At 44.4% G+C, this 16,714-nt stretch overlaps 1 protein-coding gene across 5 annotated transcripts in view; it reads left to right on the top strand.

The window, feature by feature from the left end:
- PLP1 (proteolipid protein 1) overlaps positions 1–16,714 on the top strand; it is a 29,059-nt gene that overhangs the window by 4,330 nt on the left and 8,015 nt on the right. For 2 of the 5 annotated variants that reach the window (XM_021707340.1, XM_008074635.1), the window contains exon 1: positions 8,225–8,431. In XM_021707340.1, coding sequence (XP_021563015.1) covers positions 8,428–8,431 — 4 coding nt within the window. In that variant the 5' untranslated portion in view covers positions 8,225–8,427. Of the gene's footprint in view, positions 1–5,172; positions 5,176–6,178; positions 6,191–8,224; positions 8,432–16,714 lie in introns of those variants that run through there. The other 3 variants (XM_021707338.1, XM_021707341.1, XM_021707342.1) reach the window with 3 other exon arrangements.

Here is a 16,714-nt window from a genome sequence, read left to right as displayed (position 1 = left end):
CGGTTTGCTTCTGGAATCTCAATTCTATTCCATTGATCTATATGCCTGTTCCTATACCAATACCAAGCTGTTTTGATGATTGTAGCTTTATAGTAAAGTTTGAAGTCTGGTAATGTGATACCACCTGCTTTGTTTTTCTTGCTGAGGATTGTTCTGGCTATTCTTGGTCTCTTGTGTTTCCATATGAATTCTTGTGTTGTTTTTTTCTAAGTCTGAGAATAATGTTGCTGGTAATATGATGGGTATTGCATTAAATCTGTAGATTGCCTTAGGTAGGATGGACATCTTCACAATGTTGATTCTTCCAATCCATGAGCATGGGATATTTTTCCACTTGTTTGTGTCACCTTTGATTTCTTTGAGCAGTGTTTTGTAATTTTCATTGTAAGGGTCTTTCACATCTCTGGTTAGGAAGATGCCAAGGTATTTCATTTTTTTGGTGGCTATTGTGAATGGAATTGTGTTTTAATTTGGGTTTCTGTTTGTTTATTATTGGTGTAAAGAAATGCGGTTGTCTTTTGCACATTTATTTTATATTCTGAGACTTTGCCGAAGGCCTTTATCAGTGTAAGGAGGTTTTTGACAGATTCTCTTGGGTTTTCAAGGTACACGATCATGTCATCTGCAAAGAGAGATAACTTGACTTCCTCTTTTCCTATTAGGATACCCCGATTGCCTTCTCTTCTCTGATTGCTCTAGCCAGGACTTCCAACACTATATTGAACAGGAGGGGTGAGAGTGGGCATCCTTGTCTTGTTCCAGTTTTCAGGGGAAATGGTTCCAATTTTTGTCCGTTTAGGAGTATGCTGGCTGTGGGTTTCTCGTAGATGGCTTTTACTACTTTGAGGTATATTCCATGTATGCCCAGATGTTCGAGGGTTTTTATCAAGAAGGGGCGCTGGATTTTGGAGTCTCAGAGAAGTTAAATTATTGCCTCATTGCCCAAAGTCAAAGAGCTGGTATTTGATGGAGCTGATATCAAGCCCAGATATGAGTGACTTCAGAGTCTATGTTCTTTTTCTTTTTCTTTTTTTTTTTGTTTGAGTTGGAGTCTCACTCTGTCACCCAGGCTAGAGTGCAGTGGCACACTCACTGCCACCCCACGGCCACCCCATCGTCGACCTGCTGGGCTCCAGCAATCCTTTCACCTCAGCCTTCCAAGTTGCCGGAACTACAGGTGTATGCTACCATGCCCAGCTAATTTTTAAAAATTTATTGTAGAGACGAGGTCTTGCCAATTTGCCTGGGTTGGTCTCAAACCCATGGGCTCAGGCAATACACTCGCCTCGGCTTCCCAAAGTGCTGGGATTGCAGGCTGAGCCACTGAACCTGGCTTAGTTTATGTCCTTAACCATTGTTTTCTACTGCTCATAAAAAGTCCTAATCATCTGGAAGGCCCACTTGATATCTATCTAAAATCCTTCATGCTGCAATTCTAATAACTCTTCTCTTGTTCAGTTATCAGTGGAGGAAGATGGTTAGTTCCAGGAAACCCCGGAATTACTCCAAAGCCAGCTCTAGCTGGAAGAGCCAGCCCCACCCAAGTATCTACCACCCACCTCCATGTCACCTCTTTTGAAGATATTTTAGGTCTGCTGAATAGCTTCTGCCTGAGAATGGAGAACGCTATTGGCATTTTAGGTTTGTAGCTTGGGTTTAGTGGCTCTCCCTGAAGCCAGCTCCTTGGAGGGGGTTTCTTGGACAGAGAACTGAATAAACTCTCTGTGGCTGGGATGCAGCGGTAGAACCAGGGGAGAGATGATATCCCAGTGAGAAACTGCTTCTCTTTTTGAAGGATTCTGCTGTGAGGAGGAGAGGCTACAGGGAGCTGGTGCCACTGTATCCTTTGAAACCCTTCCAAGAACTGCTGGATTCAGCCTGTGGAAATAATTGCAGTGCTTTAGAAATTTCGAAGGATTTTCAAGGATACCCGAGGAGCATGTAAAACCCTCTTTGGAGGGTCCTCCGGGGGAAATCACTCCTTAGACTTTATGGTTTTGAACTAATTGTACTTAAAAAAGAAACTATTTTTCTCTGAAGGCCAGGGTGCCCACAGCCTGGGAAGGGGCAGACCAGGATGCAAGATGCATTAACCCCCTCTACTGTGGGGGATTGGGGGTGGGCAGCTCACTGAGCCTGCAGACGTCCTCAGCTTCAGGGCCCAGTGCCCCTCATGAACTCCTGGCTATCATAGAAAATTCCACAGCAACGGGGTGAGGATTGGAGAGTTGGAAAGGAATTGTTGGAGGATGGGGGATCCCTACTGCCTAGAGCCTGCTCCATTCTACACAGAGGCAGAGGGAGGCAGCAGATCTCTTCTCTCCTTGCTCCAGGATATAGGTTATCACTTGGGCCCACGCTGACGGTGAGTGCAGTTGCCCAGGGTTCCTCCTGGATTTGACCTAGGAAGAGGGGAAAAGCAGGTTAGGGCAGGGCGAGTCACTGTGTGGGGTGTTTGCTCTAAGCTCTGGCAACATAATCTGTGCTTACCTGGAGTGTGCAGCTCTCAGCAGGCAGAACTTGGGCTCCCCTTCTTCTCTATACTGGCTGGTGGCACAGTTTTCCAAGGAAGGTACCTCAGCCTCAAGGTTAGAATAGTCTGTTCCACAGGAGCCCAGCTTTGGGTTGAGTTTTCACCCACAGCCCAAAGTGACACTTTTCTTTTTTTTTTTTTTGAGTTGGAGTCTCACTGTCGCCCAGACTGGAGTACAGTGGCCGCTTCTGGTCACCGCAGCCTCGACCCGCTGGGCTCCGGCGATCCTTCCGCCTCAGCCTTCCAGGTAGCCGGAATTACAGGCACGCGCTACCACAGCCGGCTAATTTTTGGCTTATTGTAGAGATGAGGTCTCGCCAAGTTGCCCAGGCGGGTCTCGAACCCGCGGGCTCAGGCAATCCACTCACCTCAGCCTCCCAAAGGCACAGGATTACAGGTTGAGCCACTGAGCCCGGCTGAGTGACACTTTTCAACCAACCAAGCAGCCAGAGCTGAAGGGTTTGGCCTGGTTTCTTGGAAAGGAACAGAAAATTATTGTTGTTATTATTATTATTATTACTGTTATTAGCATTTTGGAGGGGGTGGAATCATATCTCTGAAAAGCCTGCAGTGGAAAGTGACTTTGAAAGGAGGAGGCCTGAGTGGCTGCCAGAGCCAGTCTCTTCGGGAGGAGATGTAGCTCAATTTTTGTGGATCCAGTAGAGGGGTAAGGAGGGCCCCTCTTCCTCTGGAAGGCTGCCTCTGGGACTGAGGACTTTTCTGGCTTTCAAGGGCTCATGTCTTCTTTCACAGGGTACAGGGCAGGAGCAGCAATTCCTCTTCCTAATTCGGCTGTGTCTCTGGAGAAGTTCCTGGGAATCCTCTCCTGAGGCTAGGGACAGTCTGTGTTTCACAATAAGTCAGTGTTTCAGAGACATGGAAAGAAGAAGGGTGTACCAGAACGTGTGTGCGAAGTGAAATCTGGCCAACCTGCCACAGCAAGGGCGTCAATAACCTGAGGATAGTGGAGCAAACCTGAGGGGGCTGCACACTACTGTCTCTCAACGCAGCCTGAAGGACTTTTCAAATGAGATTTTTAATGAAGCCAGAAATGAATAAAATTATAAATTCCAGACCATACTAAAGGGCATAGAGTGAAAAGTCCCCCTCTTACTCAAAACCCCCAGTCTCCTCCCCCAGAAACGGCCACTCTCACCGGGCTGTAAGCATTCTTCCAGAAATATCTTGAAAATGCTTTCTGGATTAGTCTGAAGCTTAACTTTAATGACTCAGCTTTTCTGATCTCATGTTCAATCGTGCACTAACTAGAGAAAATAGTATAACAAACCTCCATGTACCCATCACCCATCTTCAATAATTACCAACATTTGACCAATTTTATTTCATCTAACCTTGTTACTAAATTTTTCTGGAAAGAGGAAACTCCAGGCATCATGATATTTTCCTTATAAATATTTCTCTAAGCATATTCAATGGACAAAGACCTTTTTTAAAAAAAATAATCACTTTGTGATAGTACTACACCTAACAAATCGAACAAAAAAGCCCTTAATATCATCAAATATTCCCTGACGTCCACTGACTGATTTGGAATCCCACTGATCCTGCAAACTGCAGGAAACTTGTCTCTGCCCTTCGTTTTGAACATGGACCTCCTACTTCGTCTGAGAAGTATAGAAGATTGGAAACTTGAGCCACGGCAGCCTGAATCCTGTCCATTCTCTCTTCCCCTGCTGTTCTCGCTCAAGGCAGAGACTCTCTATTCAAACATTCTTTCACAGCAGAACAATCTTCCAGGCAACTTTCAAGCAGTGAGTCTAGAGAGAGGCATTCTCTAGAGGTGGCTCTGTCTCTTGCCTACTGAGTGACATTGGAAAAACTGTCTCTGTATTCCAGCAGTCACATGGAACAAACAATATTGGTCTTCCAGAGTCAGGTAAGTATTTGACAGCCAAAGATAGTAATCTTATATCTTCTTTGCTCAGAGAGCATATCAAGTGTACATTGTCTCTGCAGGGGCACACCCTGCCAAAACTGGTCAAGTTTTCTTTTCTTTTTTTGAGTTGGGGTCTCACTTTGTCACCCAGGTTGCAGTGTAGTGGCATGATCATGGCTCACCCTGGGTTCTCTTTAAACTCTTGGGCTCAAGTGACCCTTCCTCCTCAGCCTCCTGAGTAGCTGGGACTACAGGTGCGCATCACCACGACCAGCTAATTTTTCTGATTTTTTTTTCTTGTAGATACTATGTTGTCCAGGCTGGTCTAAAACTCCTGGGCTCAAGCAATCCTTCTGTTTTGGACTCCCAAAGTACTGAGGTTATAGGCATGAACCACCATGTCCAGCCAGGCCAAGTTTTCATCGTGGTGGAGGTGGAGTCTGTGGACTGCTGGTTTCTCCACATTGTTAGTAGCTATATGGTACTCCTTCAGGCACTCTTCTCCTGAGTTTACTCATCTGATTATTTTGGTTTCTAGGTTACTTTTTACTTTACCCCCAAGTCATGAGCATCTCCTTCTCACAACTATACATTCAATTAATCACCTGCCCCATCCATCCTCACACTGCTGGTTGAATCTTCAGGAGAGGCAGAAGAGTACCCTCTACTCTCCCACAGCCACCCCACACCAGCTCAAAGTATGTGACATCTCTGGCTTTCAGACCTCCGTTCTCTTGGCCAGAAAGTCATAGCCTAGCCAATTACCATGAAGTTGGGAGGTGAAAAATTCTAGTCACAAGTACATAGGACATAATATACTTCCTGCCTGCCAGCCAGCTTTTTATGTAAGGGTTAGAAATGCTGTAAGAAGCATCCATTTGCCTTCCCAAATTTGGTCTGGGAAGACGTTATCTTAGGAAGGAGAAGCAGAGTTTTGGCTACAGAAGCCCAAATGCCAGCAAGTGACCCCAGGCTCTCAGTGGTACTGTGCCTTCTCTTTCTCCCCTTATGATCTATATGGATAGGGAAAATTGGACCACCGGATTGGGTACTTGAGCCTTTATCTAATTTCCTGGCAGAAATTCTCTGAGTTTCAGAGTTCAGTCTACACAATGGAGCAAAGCGACCCCACTTGCTCTGTGGCCTTCAAGAGTCTAATGATACAGGATTGCAGAGCAGAGGGTGGAGATAAGATCCAAATGTTTTGGAGTTATTTGCAAGAAACTGCACAACCAAACCAAGTTATAATTAAGAAGGCTTAGATTCTCTGAGGTACCATCGAAATTACATGAAACAAACTGTTTACGAGTTTCATACAATTCTGCATTGTTCCCACAGGCACTCAGTACAGGCAGCAGGCTGCCACCAAGAAGGCTGGCAGTGCCCTCTTGAGGAATCCCTGGGCACTGCTGGGAGCCCAGCTGGACTTGAGAACATTTTGCCAAGGGCACCCAGCAGAACCAATGGATGTAGAATCACAGAAATAGGTTGGGGGTGGGTGGATAAAAATGGCCTCTTGAAGACTTAGAAAGAAACCCTATGAGGGCTGTAGGGATTGTTGAGAACACTCTGAGAACAAGCAGAGTGTTAGATGTACAGAGTGCCTGGAGCACACTAGAGCCCAGGGATTGGAAATCTTAGGGCACTGGGGACAGTGGGCATGACACAGTCACCTGGCTGAACCTCTTTCCTCACCCTGGGCATAAGAACAAAGCAGAGGCAAGATCTGCTTCATCAAAGAACACGAAGAGAGAGAAAAGGTGAAGATAAATGTGTGTTAGGGGAATGTGGCTGGTAACTTGGTAACTGAGTTTATTGGGAACACACATTTTCTTCTGAGTAGCCTAGCTGTCCCTAAAGCTGCTGCTGAGAAGCCAGGGGAATATTTTTGTGAGGGCCAGGTCTGAGGAAGTCCCCCTGCCTGCAGAGCTGTCTCATCTGTTTGAAGGATCGTCTCTCTCAATTCCTAAATCAGAACCCCTCAAGTTTGAGCTCAGCTCCTTCTGCCATCTAATGAGCTCAGCTCACACTTTGGTGACTTCTTGCTCTTGGTCCTCCCCCTTGTCCAGAGCTATTCTGACAATGACCATCCAGAAGTTTATTGCTGGCACAATCCTATAACTGACTTTCTACAGCAGGCACAAGTCTATGGCTGGAGAGCAGGGCTGGGGAGGGCAGAGGCCCTAGGATCCTTTTTCACCAGTCATGTGGTTTTAGTTTAGTATGCTCTGGAAAGCTACTGACTGCTATATTGTTCAGCGAGGGACATTTCCATGGATGGTTTCTCCTTGGGGCTGGTATAAGAGCAGAGAACCTAGATTTCTAGGACGCTGAGCAAGCCTCAAACACAGCAGGATTTGACCCCACAGGGGCATCTGCCGAAGATTCACCCATTTCTGAACAGCAGAGCCCAAGCTGGAAATGTGGCCAAGGTCACAGCTTAAAGAGAAAACTGTAAGACACAATTTTGCCTCTCTCCCCCAACAAGAAGGTTGGAGGCTCTTCTCAGTAGCTTCCTCCTCCCTTTCCCCAAAGCAAAGCGACAGGAAAAGTTCTGGGAGACCATACCTTCCTTCCTTGGAGTCTTCCAACAGGTCCCCCTCCTGCTACATGTCAACCAGTTTCCTTAAAGGCCATCCATGGGAGAATGCTGGCCTCCAGGTCAAGAGAGCTGTGCCTCTCTGAGACTTTTGAAGAGAGGACACTGACAAGGAGCTCACTGGCTCTAGAAAACCTTTCCAGGTTAATCCCACCTAGCACTAGGCATTCAAATACCTTTACAGTCTTTAGAAATAACTTATTGGTGAGGCAGATTTTATATAGTGTTTCCCCGTTTTTGTTGCTTGGCCATTTTTTTTCTCAGTGTTTCTTTCTCTGAAGCGACGACTATATTTCATTCCTCCTTTTCTCTATCCTAGCTGCCACCCGCTGCTTCACTGCGACCCATTCCTTGCCTCTTGCCAGCCTGGCCTCAGCTTTCTGATGAAGATATCACATTCTCAGGATGGAATATTGACTACCTAATTCCCAGATTGTGTTATTGATTTGTCTCAAAGTCATTTATCCTCCTTGAAAATCACCCATATCTTTGATCCTGGTCTTTTCTTTAGCCTATTCTGTGAACCTGCACAGGTTTTGCCTCCCTCTGAGTCTCTGTTATCCTAGCTATAAAATTATTACAATTCTAGCTTTCCCCAGCTTGGTCACAATCTGACTGTGGAATCAATGGCTTGCATCTTGTCCTCATTCAGTTGAGACAGAGAAGGATTTGGAGGAAATTATCTTAAAGGACACATTTTTCTTCTCTATTGTGTTTCTAGAGTTGGGTGGTGTGTGTGTGGGTGGGAGGGTGCTTATTTGCCCTGGAGTTGGGGGGAAGAGAAAGTTGGGCAGGACCAAGGGTGGCTTGGAGTGATGGGGGGCTGGGACAGATTTGGAAGGACTCTGAGAGATAGCATCTAGGTGTTTGACCCTGACTCCCGGTCAGGGCTCCCAATTTCATGGCTTCTCATGTTGGTGCTGCCACATCGCACACCAAATAGACCCAAGGATAAGTTGGAGGCTTCCAGGACCTCTTCATTTTATTTCTATCCCCAATCCACATTTCCAGATGTCTCTGCAGCAAAGTGAAATTCCAGGAAAGCCTTAGGGAAAACAAGGGAAAAAAAAGAAAGAAAAGAAAATGAAACAATTGGCAGTGAAAGCCAGAAAGAGAAGATGGAGCACTCAGAGAAGGGAGTATCCCTGAGGAGGTGGGGACTAGGGGAGGAGAAAGGGAGGAGGAGAAGAGGAGGAAAACAGGCCTGTTCCTTTAAGGGGATTGGCTGTCAATCAGAAAGCCCTTTTCATTGCAGGAGAAGAGGACAAAGATACTCAGCGAGAAAAAGTAAAGGACCGAAGAAGGAGACTGGAGAGACCAGGATCCTTCCAGCTGAACAAAGTCAGCCGCATAGCAGACTAGCCAGCCGGCTACAATTGGAGTCAGAGTCCCAAAGACATGGGTGAGTTTCCAAAACTTTAGCATTGAAGATTCGAGCAGGCACAGGAATTCACAAGAGAATTTCCAACTTTGGGGCTCAGAGTTTCCTGTGGTTTTAATGACTTGTGTTTTGGCCCTTGTTTTCTTTTTTAATTCCTTAGCATTCTATTAGATTAACTCCTTCTCTGCTATACTGAGCATGATGCTTTATTGCCAGAGAATTCCAGCAGCACATGGAGAGTCTCACAGATTCTTGGAAAGTGCCCTGGAGGATGGATGTGGTCATGTGTCCTCCTACCCCCTCACTTCCCTCTACCTTCTCTTTTCCCTTGGTTCTAAGGCCCCGGTAATAGCTGGATCTGCTGGCACCCCTGGTTCTTCTGGAGTATTGGCTAACTCTCAGATGTACAAAATAAGTGCTTGCTTGATGCCAACATTGGACCATGTTTGGCATCAATAGGAAGATGGGGAATCTGTGAAGCTGGACTCAAGCTTAACCATAGCTGAGGAGACCATTCTCAGGTTCAGGACATGAAAGTAAAGTCCTCAATGACTTTACCATGAGAGACAAAGGTGGGTAGGGGTATGTGTGCATGTGATGCACATATATGGGCTACCATTTCTAGCAAATATCACAGACTTAGCCTTCTCAAGGGCTCTCTGTTATGACAGGGTGGCTGCTGAAAACTCAGGGCTCTTGCTGAGTTGGTTGAGGGCTTCTCTAGGTTCCATGAACAAAAAGAGAAGCTATGAAGCTCTGGTAGCTGGGAGTGTCTACTCAGAGTAAGGTGTGTGGAGCACAAGAATCTTTGTCCATATAGGATGCCACAGAGTCATGTAGACATTGCTTATTATTTGGCAGAACAAGGGTAGCAGCTTGAATGTATCCTGAGTGAAATGGGACTCAATAGTCCCATGAATTCTCCATCAAATGTAGTGCTCAGTAGACAACATCCACAGAGATCAGTTTTCATTTATATTAAGCAGGTTTGATCTTTAGGCTATTTCATCATGAAACACTGAGAGAGCTCTTTGAAGCATGTAATCAGGTAGGACAGTTAAGAGGGCACAGCATTGGACAAGGAGTCAGAACAATCGTGTATGAATCCCAGAGCTGCCACTTATGAACTGTGTTACCTTGGGCAGGTCACTGTGAATCACCACTTCATTATTTGGAAAATGGAGATAGCAATAACTGATTTGTCTACTTTCAGAGTTGTAATATGCAAGTAATAATGATGTAGAAGCCCTTTGAAAATGGGCAAGATCTATAACAATTGTAAATCATGTAATACCAATTATTATACAATAATGTGTATGCATGCCAATTCTTATTCTTTCCAAGGTGGTTGGATTTTATTTGTATGTACTTTGTGTGCTTGGAATCACTTGACCAAGTGTGGCAAGGTGAGAGATGAATTATGGGAGAGCTCAGTTCTTGCCCTGAAGAACCCTATCAGGAACCTTATCTAATGTCAGGGCAACGATTGGGTAGGCTGTGCATTAATAGCAGAGAGGGAGTAAAGAAGGATGTTGAATATTACATCCTTAGGAAATTACATCCCTGAGGAAAGGCAGGAACAAATAAGGTAATCATAGGGCCAGTTTCCTGTTCTAAAAGCTGGATGATGTCCTCCAGGTGAAATTATAGATGGGACACCACTGAGGACAGGTATTGGGCCCCAGCTCCAGGGAGTGGGCAATACTTGGACCAGGTACTCATAATGGAGCAGCTACTGAGTTTTCAGTTTCAGTAACTAAGAGTTATCGCCAATACTTTGAATTATAGACCATCTCTAACAAGGTACTGAACTGCTACTACTTCTGATGCAGAGTGTGTTGCTATTTAACAATTGCAGCAGACAAATTATATCATGGAATCTGAGAATGGAAGAAATTTTAGAAGTTGTCTGAGCCAACCACGAATGCAAGATTCATTTCTACAACAACCAATTAAACGTTCATACGGCCTCTGCTTAATCACCTTCAGGAACAGGAAGTTTACTACTTCAACCATATAGAATCCCTTAGGATCAGAAGCAAAGATGAACATTAAATTCAGTAGTGTCAGTATAAAATGTGTATGGTAAAATGATAGTAACGCATTAAACTTTGTCTCAATTTGTAAGGGAAATGTTTCAAATGAATCTTTGGGATAACAATAGAACCGGAAAGGAGTTAAAGAGCAGTAAATGATTATTCTCTGCTCAGTAACACAGTGCCATTACTGAACAGCAAAACATTGGCTTCTGCAAGCCTGTTGTTGCTTTACAACAGTGGCTGTTACCTTGGTAACCAGACTGTGATGCTTCCCTCTAAAAGTGGCTGCTTGCTGAGCAGTGTAGCTTGAACTGGCTTGGTGTACGTGGGTGTAGCACAGGCAAAAAGTGTGGCGGCAGAGCAGGGGTCCAGTTTTACACAACACTTGAAGACTAATTGAATCCTATCAAGATGGCGGGGATGCCACAAGAATGCCATGTGCAAACATAAACCAGATTCAACCCAGCAGGTTCACTCACTCTTTTTAGAGTTACTGACTAAAATAATCAGGAATGGCCTTCCCCACTCCACTTCTCACCTCAGCCCTACAGAGCCTAGCAGCTCTTAGAGAGCTACACAGATGGAAAGAAAGGTCTGTACTGCTTTGGGGGTATTTCTTCTAGGCTTTAGCTAGAAAAGCTAGAAGTTTACCCAACAGCCTGACAACTAGAACTGCTTTCTCAGTGCTGAGTAGTGACAACCTTAGCCCTGGGAGTTGTGTGTGGGGGAAATACAGTCTCCAAACCCAATAAAGTAGAACCCCAACCAGTGGCATCTTTTCCCTGGTTGCTTTTTTGTCTATCACCTTGAAACCTTGAAAGCCAACCTCTGGGTATAGCTCTTGTCTTGAAAGAAAGCAATGGGAGGAATGCCCTCCTTGCCCACAGCACTTCAGGTCTACAGATCAAGTGAAGGCAGTGGCATGATCAGTAGGTGAACAGAGCAACTTTCTCTTTCTTTTCCAGTCCCAGGTCCCACCAGTGCCAAAGTTACATACAAACTCAGCAAATACTGATTGATTAATTCCTCTTGGCTATTGCAATATGGTCCTAAGGACTATCTTTAAGCTCTGCACTGGCCTCTGAGTTATCTGCCAGGCAGGGCTCTGGAAAATGAGTCAGTGACATCCCAAGGAAGGGAATAAGGTTACCCAGATCAGCTTCACAGTAACCAAGGAGAGAGGAGGAATTGGTGGGTGACCAACCTGAGGAACAAGGTATGGCTACTATTATCTTTAGTGGTTGTTATTTCTCTTTCATCGTCTTATAAGTGGGCAAGGTAGACACAGTGTGTCAGGGACAGGTTTTAACAATCAAGCTCCTACCTCAACCTGTCAGCATTTGCACATAAAATGGCATGTGCACATCTCTCTCCTCTATCTTTTTCTGTGAGTGTGTGTGTTTCTGAAGAGGAGTGGAGAGTGTAGAAAACAAGATGATCCAGATGCTATTGCCATGGCAATAATATCTGTCAAAAGAGAAGACTGAGATTCCTTTTTAGTTAACCTGTCCACATGACTTGACTATCCAGCAAGCTTGGATTCTCAGGCCCAGCGGCTGCAGAGCTACTTCCCAGTACTTGAATGTGGTATAAATGCTGATATCATACAAGAAAGACAAGATTATAGGCAGGACTTTGTCTGACCAAGATAAGACCAGAAGCAAAAGTCTTTGTTTGTCTCTGGCCCCTCCTGATGATTGTTGTTTTACTCCTAGAACCCACCCATTGATCCTTATCCATCCCTAGTACCAGTTACGGCTACTCTAGCATCCTGGCCTTGTCAACGACTGTAGGCCCTGATCAAGGAGGCCTCTGTTCATGGGGTGAGGTTAAGGGATGGGTTCTGGGAGGAGGGTAAGACTGTAGTGCAGATTTGAGACCTAGGGAGATGGGGCCAGTTTCTCACTCAATGAGCCTGCCTGTTGTTTAGCACTATTGTATAGGGTTCTTCTATCTCTCCCTTTGTCAGCTGAATTCAAGGGACAGGCTGGGAATTGTGCAGGGTACAATTCGTCTCTTTCTACCATTCCTTTCGATGAAAGCCCTTCCTCTCCTCCCTTTGATGAGTTCCCAGAGTCACACTGAATTTCTATAATGGATCTGGTCGTTGAGGTGTGCCTAGGGCATGGGAAAGGAGGGAGGGTCCGGGGCTCTTGGTGCCTGCTTAAAGAAACAGCATCAGGATCAACACAGTCCCTTGATGGACCTGGATCTGTATGAAAGTCACATTGGTCCTGTGGATCTCTGTCAGACCCTGGTGAAGAGCATTGGTGAGAAGGACTTGAAGTTCTATCATAGATTGATTAGACTTGTTTCAGGAGACTGAGATAAATGTAGCTAACCCTGAACAGATCTTTCCCTTTGTTCACATTTTGTCCACAGGACTTGGTTATATCCATTTTCACACTTGATTATAGGTAGCTTTGGGTTCTGGTTTACACATATAAGTTTGCTTTCTCTGACAAGATTATAAGTCCTCTGAAGAAAAAACTGGGTCTTATAATTCCCTTCTGTTTTTCCTAGTGTCTATGTCACTGTTAATGTGCTTAATGTTGTACTGAATTCACATAAATAGAAATGAAAGGAAAACACTGGAGGGAGTCATTATTTTTCTCTATGACCTCTCATCAAAGTCAAGCAGTTTAATCCAATTTAGTTGCACTGGGAAATGTTATTACAATATAGTTATTTTATGCCAACTCTACCATGTCGTAGTCTGTACTTAGCCTGGAAATGTGAGAATATCTCTTGAGAGAGCCAAGGAACTTCTCCAGAATCCCTCCCAGCCTTTCTGAATCAATCCCACATTCTTTCAACCAGGAGGGGTTCTGAAATGGAGAGTCTGTGGCTGTAGGCTATTGTTCACACATACTCAAGGACATTTCTTGGGCTATGAAAAATCAAAGCAAACCCAATGGACTTTTCTCAGAATGTTCTGATTGTCAACCACTTTGATGAAAAGATAATTTCTTGCATGTTCTGAATTTTCTCCAGTTAGAATCCATCATTTGATTTTTGCTTGGACAGACTGAAATTCTTCACTTCTGCTGGACTTAAATGCCCCCAGAACAAACATTTCATCTCGATTGTGAAGAGATGGACATCTGATGTTTATGCTGATATTGTTGAACTATTGAACTGAGCTCAATAGTGATAGTGAAGTATCGAAAAGCATTTATTTCAGACTCCACATTAGAGATTCACTAAAGCCTATGTCCTTCTTGTCCCTTGCTTTGGGCAGCAGTAGAGAAGAAACAGGGGTGCTAAGTTATCTGAGCACTAAGAAAATAGAGGAAAAATGGATATAAAAAGAAAGAATATCATATTCAGAGTTGCTCCCAAGGCTTAGCCCTTTGTCACCCAGTTAGAACACTACCCATGACACTCTAAGTTTATTCAGGTGATGACTGAGGGATCAGATATACTCAAGAGGATTTTCCTTCTCCTCTTTACAACCCTGGAAGGTGCATAAGCTAAACAAGCTAAACTTTAGAGTGGAATTCTCTGTTGATTTTAGCAAGAGGTCAAGTTTCTCTATCCCTGATCACACCTGCACAGCCATTTAGCCCTTCCAAGATGAAAATACTAGAGTGAGTAAGTGGGCCCAGGATGGTCACTTGCTAGGGTGGATGCCTCTCCTTACCCTAGGCTAAACAAACAGTCCTGCCATTGTTCTCTGGGTCTAACCCCCTCCCCACCCCCAGGCCTGCGGGTCCCTGCAGAATACCAATCAGGCTCCTGAGATCTCAGGGAAGAACAAGGCTTCTTTGTCCAGGGGAGCTACAGAGGGTTCTGTCCAAGCCCTGACCTTGTGCTGGGGAGAGAGGGAACAGCGGGGTCACTGACCTTCCTCTCCCCACACCCCCAGACTTCAGAGATCTTCTTTACTAGAACAGTTTAAGAATTTGGGGGTGGGGAGGGGTTGGATAGTTGACTTCTAAGCTCCTTTTCTTGACTTACAGGATGAATTTAGTATCTTAACCCGTTGAGAAAGAGGAAGATTCATTTCTGGAATGTTTCTTAAGCACAACAATCAATTTCAGCTGTTGTGTTTTTCTCTCTCGTATACACATGGGTATGTGCATATTTGTACACATGCTTGCATGCAGGCATAGGTACATGCCCTCTACCATGGACCAGTCTTAAAAAGTTCATGCTGAGTAAACTCAGCCTCTACTTCTGGCAGCACAACTACAAATTGATTGCTTCTCATAAAGGCCAAGTTTTCTGGCAGCATCGCTTCAGTTCTTGGAAAAGAAAAGAAAATCAGTTCAGCTGCAAATGTGAGCTACTTTGCTTGGCTTAGGCTTCTGAGCCTCATCTCTGGTGTGACATATAAGGATCTTTGAAGAAGAGGCTCTTTGAAAGCCAGGGAAGGGCTGTCATTTCAGAGGATGGTGTGTAATAAGACTCATTCCTTTGGTGGCTCTGAGAACAGAGGCAATTCCTTCTACCTCAGCTTTCCCATGGTAGAGATAATTTGGTCCTTCTGAATATGTTCACATTGATGCAATTCAGCCATGCAAATCACCAGGTGTTCAAACACTCAGGGCTAAAAAGAAACTGTACTAGTATTAAAAGGGTCAGGCAAAGGACTCCCCTTTCCCCTAGTACCCTATAGACAAGTGGGCTTGGCATGGAAATATGCTTGAATATAAAGATCCAAGTCTAAGAAATTAATTCAATTTATTTTTATTCTACAAGGAATCACAACATGCTTATTCAGAAATAGCAGCTTCCCAGCATATTTGCTGATTATTTATGTGTGTGTATACTATATATATATATTATATAAATCAGTTAGTGTGCATGTGTGTGTATAGAATTTTTTTGTCTGAAGAGCTTAATATTTTCATTTCTTCTGCATTTTAGGGATCTGGCCAAGAGGCCAGAGGGAGCCATCCATTTCCCCCTCTAGCTAGTCGTCTACTTGGCATTTGCTAAGTTTCATTCCATATGATGCCTTAGAGCATGGGACTAGCACTTGGGACACAGCTGCTTTTAGAGTGTATGACTTCTTGTGTGCCTTTCCTTTTCTCAGCAACACTGTTATGGAGCCTGGGATACCAGGTCTGGAGACCTCAGGGACTTTTAGCACTTTAGGACACCTGTGTTTCCAGACCTTGGTGTGTTTCCCTAGTGCCAGAAAGACATTTAATGCTTTACTGACTTTGTATAAAGTCTGTTTGTAACTGTAGTGACAGAATCTCAGTGTAGGACTGAGAGTGGAGACATTAGCCAAACTGCAGTATTGGGGGGGGGGAACAAAACAGTTATATGACGTGTCCAGCTATACGAAGTGTCCAAAAGTCATTAAGCTTGTATTTCTATTATTGTGAATATTAGTAATTCTCCTGTTATCATTTCTTGTCCTATCCCAGTTCCTTCCTTCTCTTTGGCCTGCTCTCTTCATATCTAGACTAAGAAGAATCAAGGATTCCTTGTAACAAATATACATGATGTTCAGGAATATCTAGGAACAAGAAATTTTCAAAGTTTCCTCTACCTAAAATGCTCTTCACACTCAAATCCTATCTGACAACACCAACATCTCTGGCCTGCACTCATCTCTTCCTGGAACTCCAAGTGCATTTACCACTTACTTGGCTGCCTGGAATTGTTAGTTGAAAATATTAGGTCTGGCTGGATGTGGTGGCTCACACCTATAATCCCAGCACTTTGAGAGGCTCAGGTGAGAGGATTGTCTGAGCCCATGGGTTAAAGATCAGCCTGGGCAGCTTGGCGAGACCTCATCTCTACAACAAATAAAAAAAAGTAGCCATGCATGGTGGCGCGTGCCTGTAGCTCCAGCTGCTTGGAAAGCTGAGGCAGAAAGATCAACTGAGCCCAGCAGGTTGAGGTTGCAGTGGCTGTAAGTGTGCCATTACCCTCCAGCCTGGGTGACAGAGTAAGACTCCAACTCAAAAAAAAAAAAAAAAGGAAAAGAAAGAAAGAAAGAAAGAACGAAAGAAAATATTAGGTCTATCTAGCTAATTCTTCCTCAGGAAACTAAAGACTCCCATATGGAAAAGTCTGTGTCTTTCCTATCTTCATGTCCCATGTGGCACCTAGTGCACACAGTGGGTCTTTCACAAATAATTGATGAATGACTAAAACAAGCAAGCAAACAAACAAATAGACCAGAACAATAAGAAAGGAGGGACTGATTTGGTTTGCTATTTAAATTACTGAATTTTTTTTTTGCGTTGGAGTCTCACTCTGTCACTCAGGCTGGAGTGCAGTGGCATGCTTATGGCCACCGCAG

The sequence above is a fragment of the Carlito syrichta genome, unplaced genomic scaffold, assembly GCF_000164805.1.
Source record: "Carlito syrichta isolate Samal-C Ts95f unplaced genomic scaffold, Tarsius_syrichta-2.0.1 Scaffold316537, whole genome shotgun sequence".
NCBI lineage: Eukaryota > Metazoa > Chordata > Mammalia > Primates > Tarsiidae > Carlito > Carlito syrichta.
The sequence above is the reverse complement of the archived record's forward strand: the minus strand, read 5'-3'. Positions and strand labels throughout refer to the sequence as shown.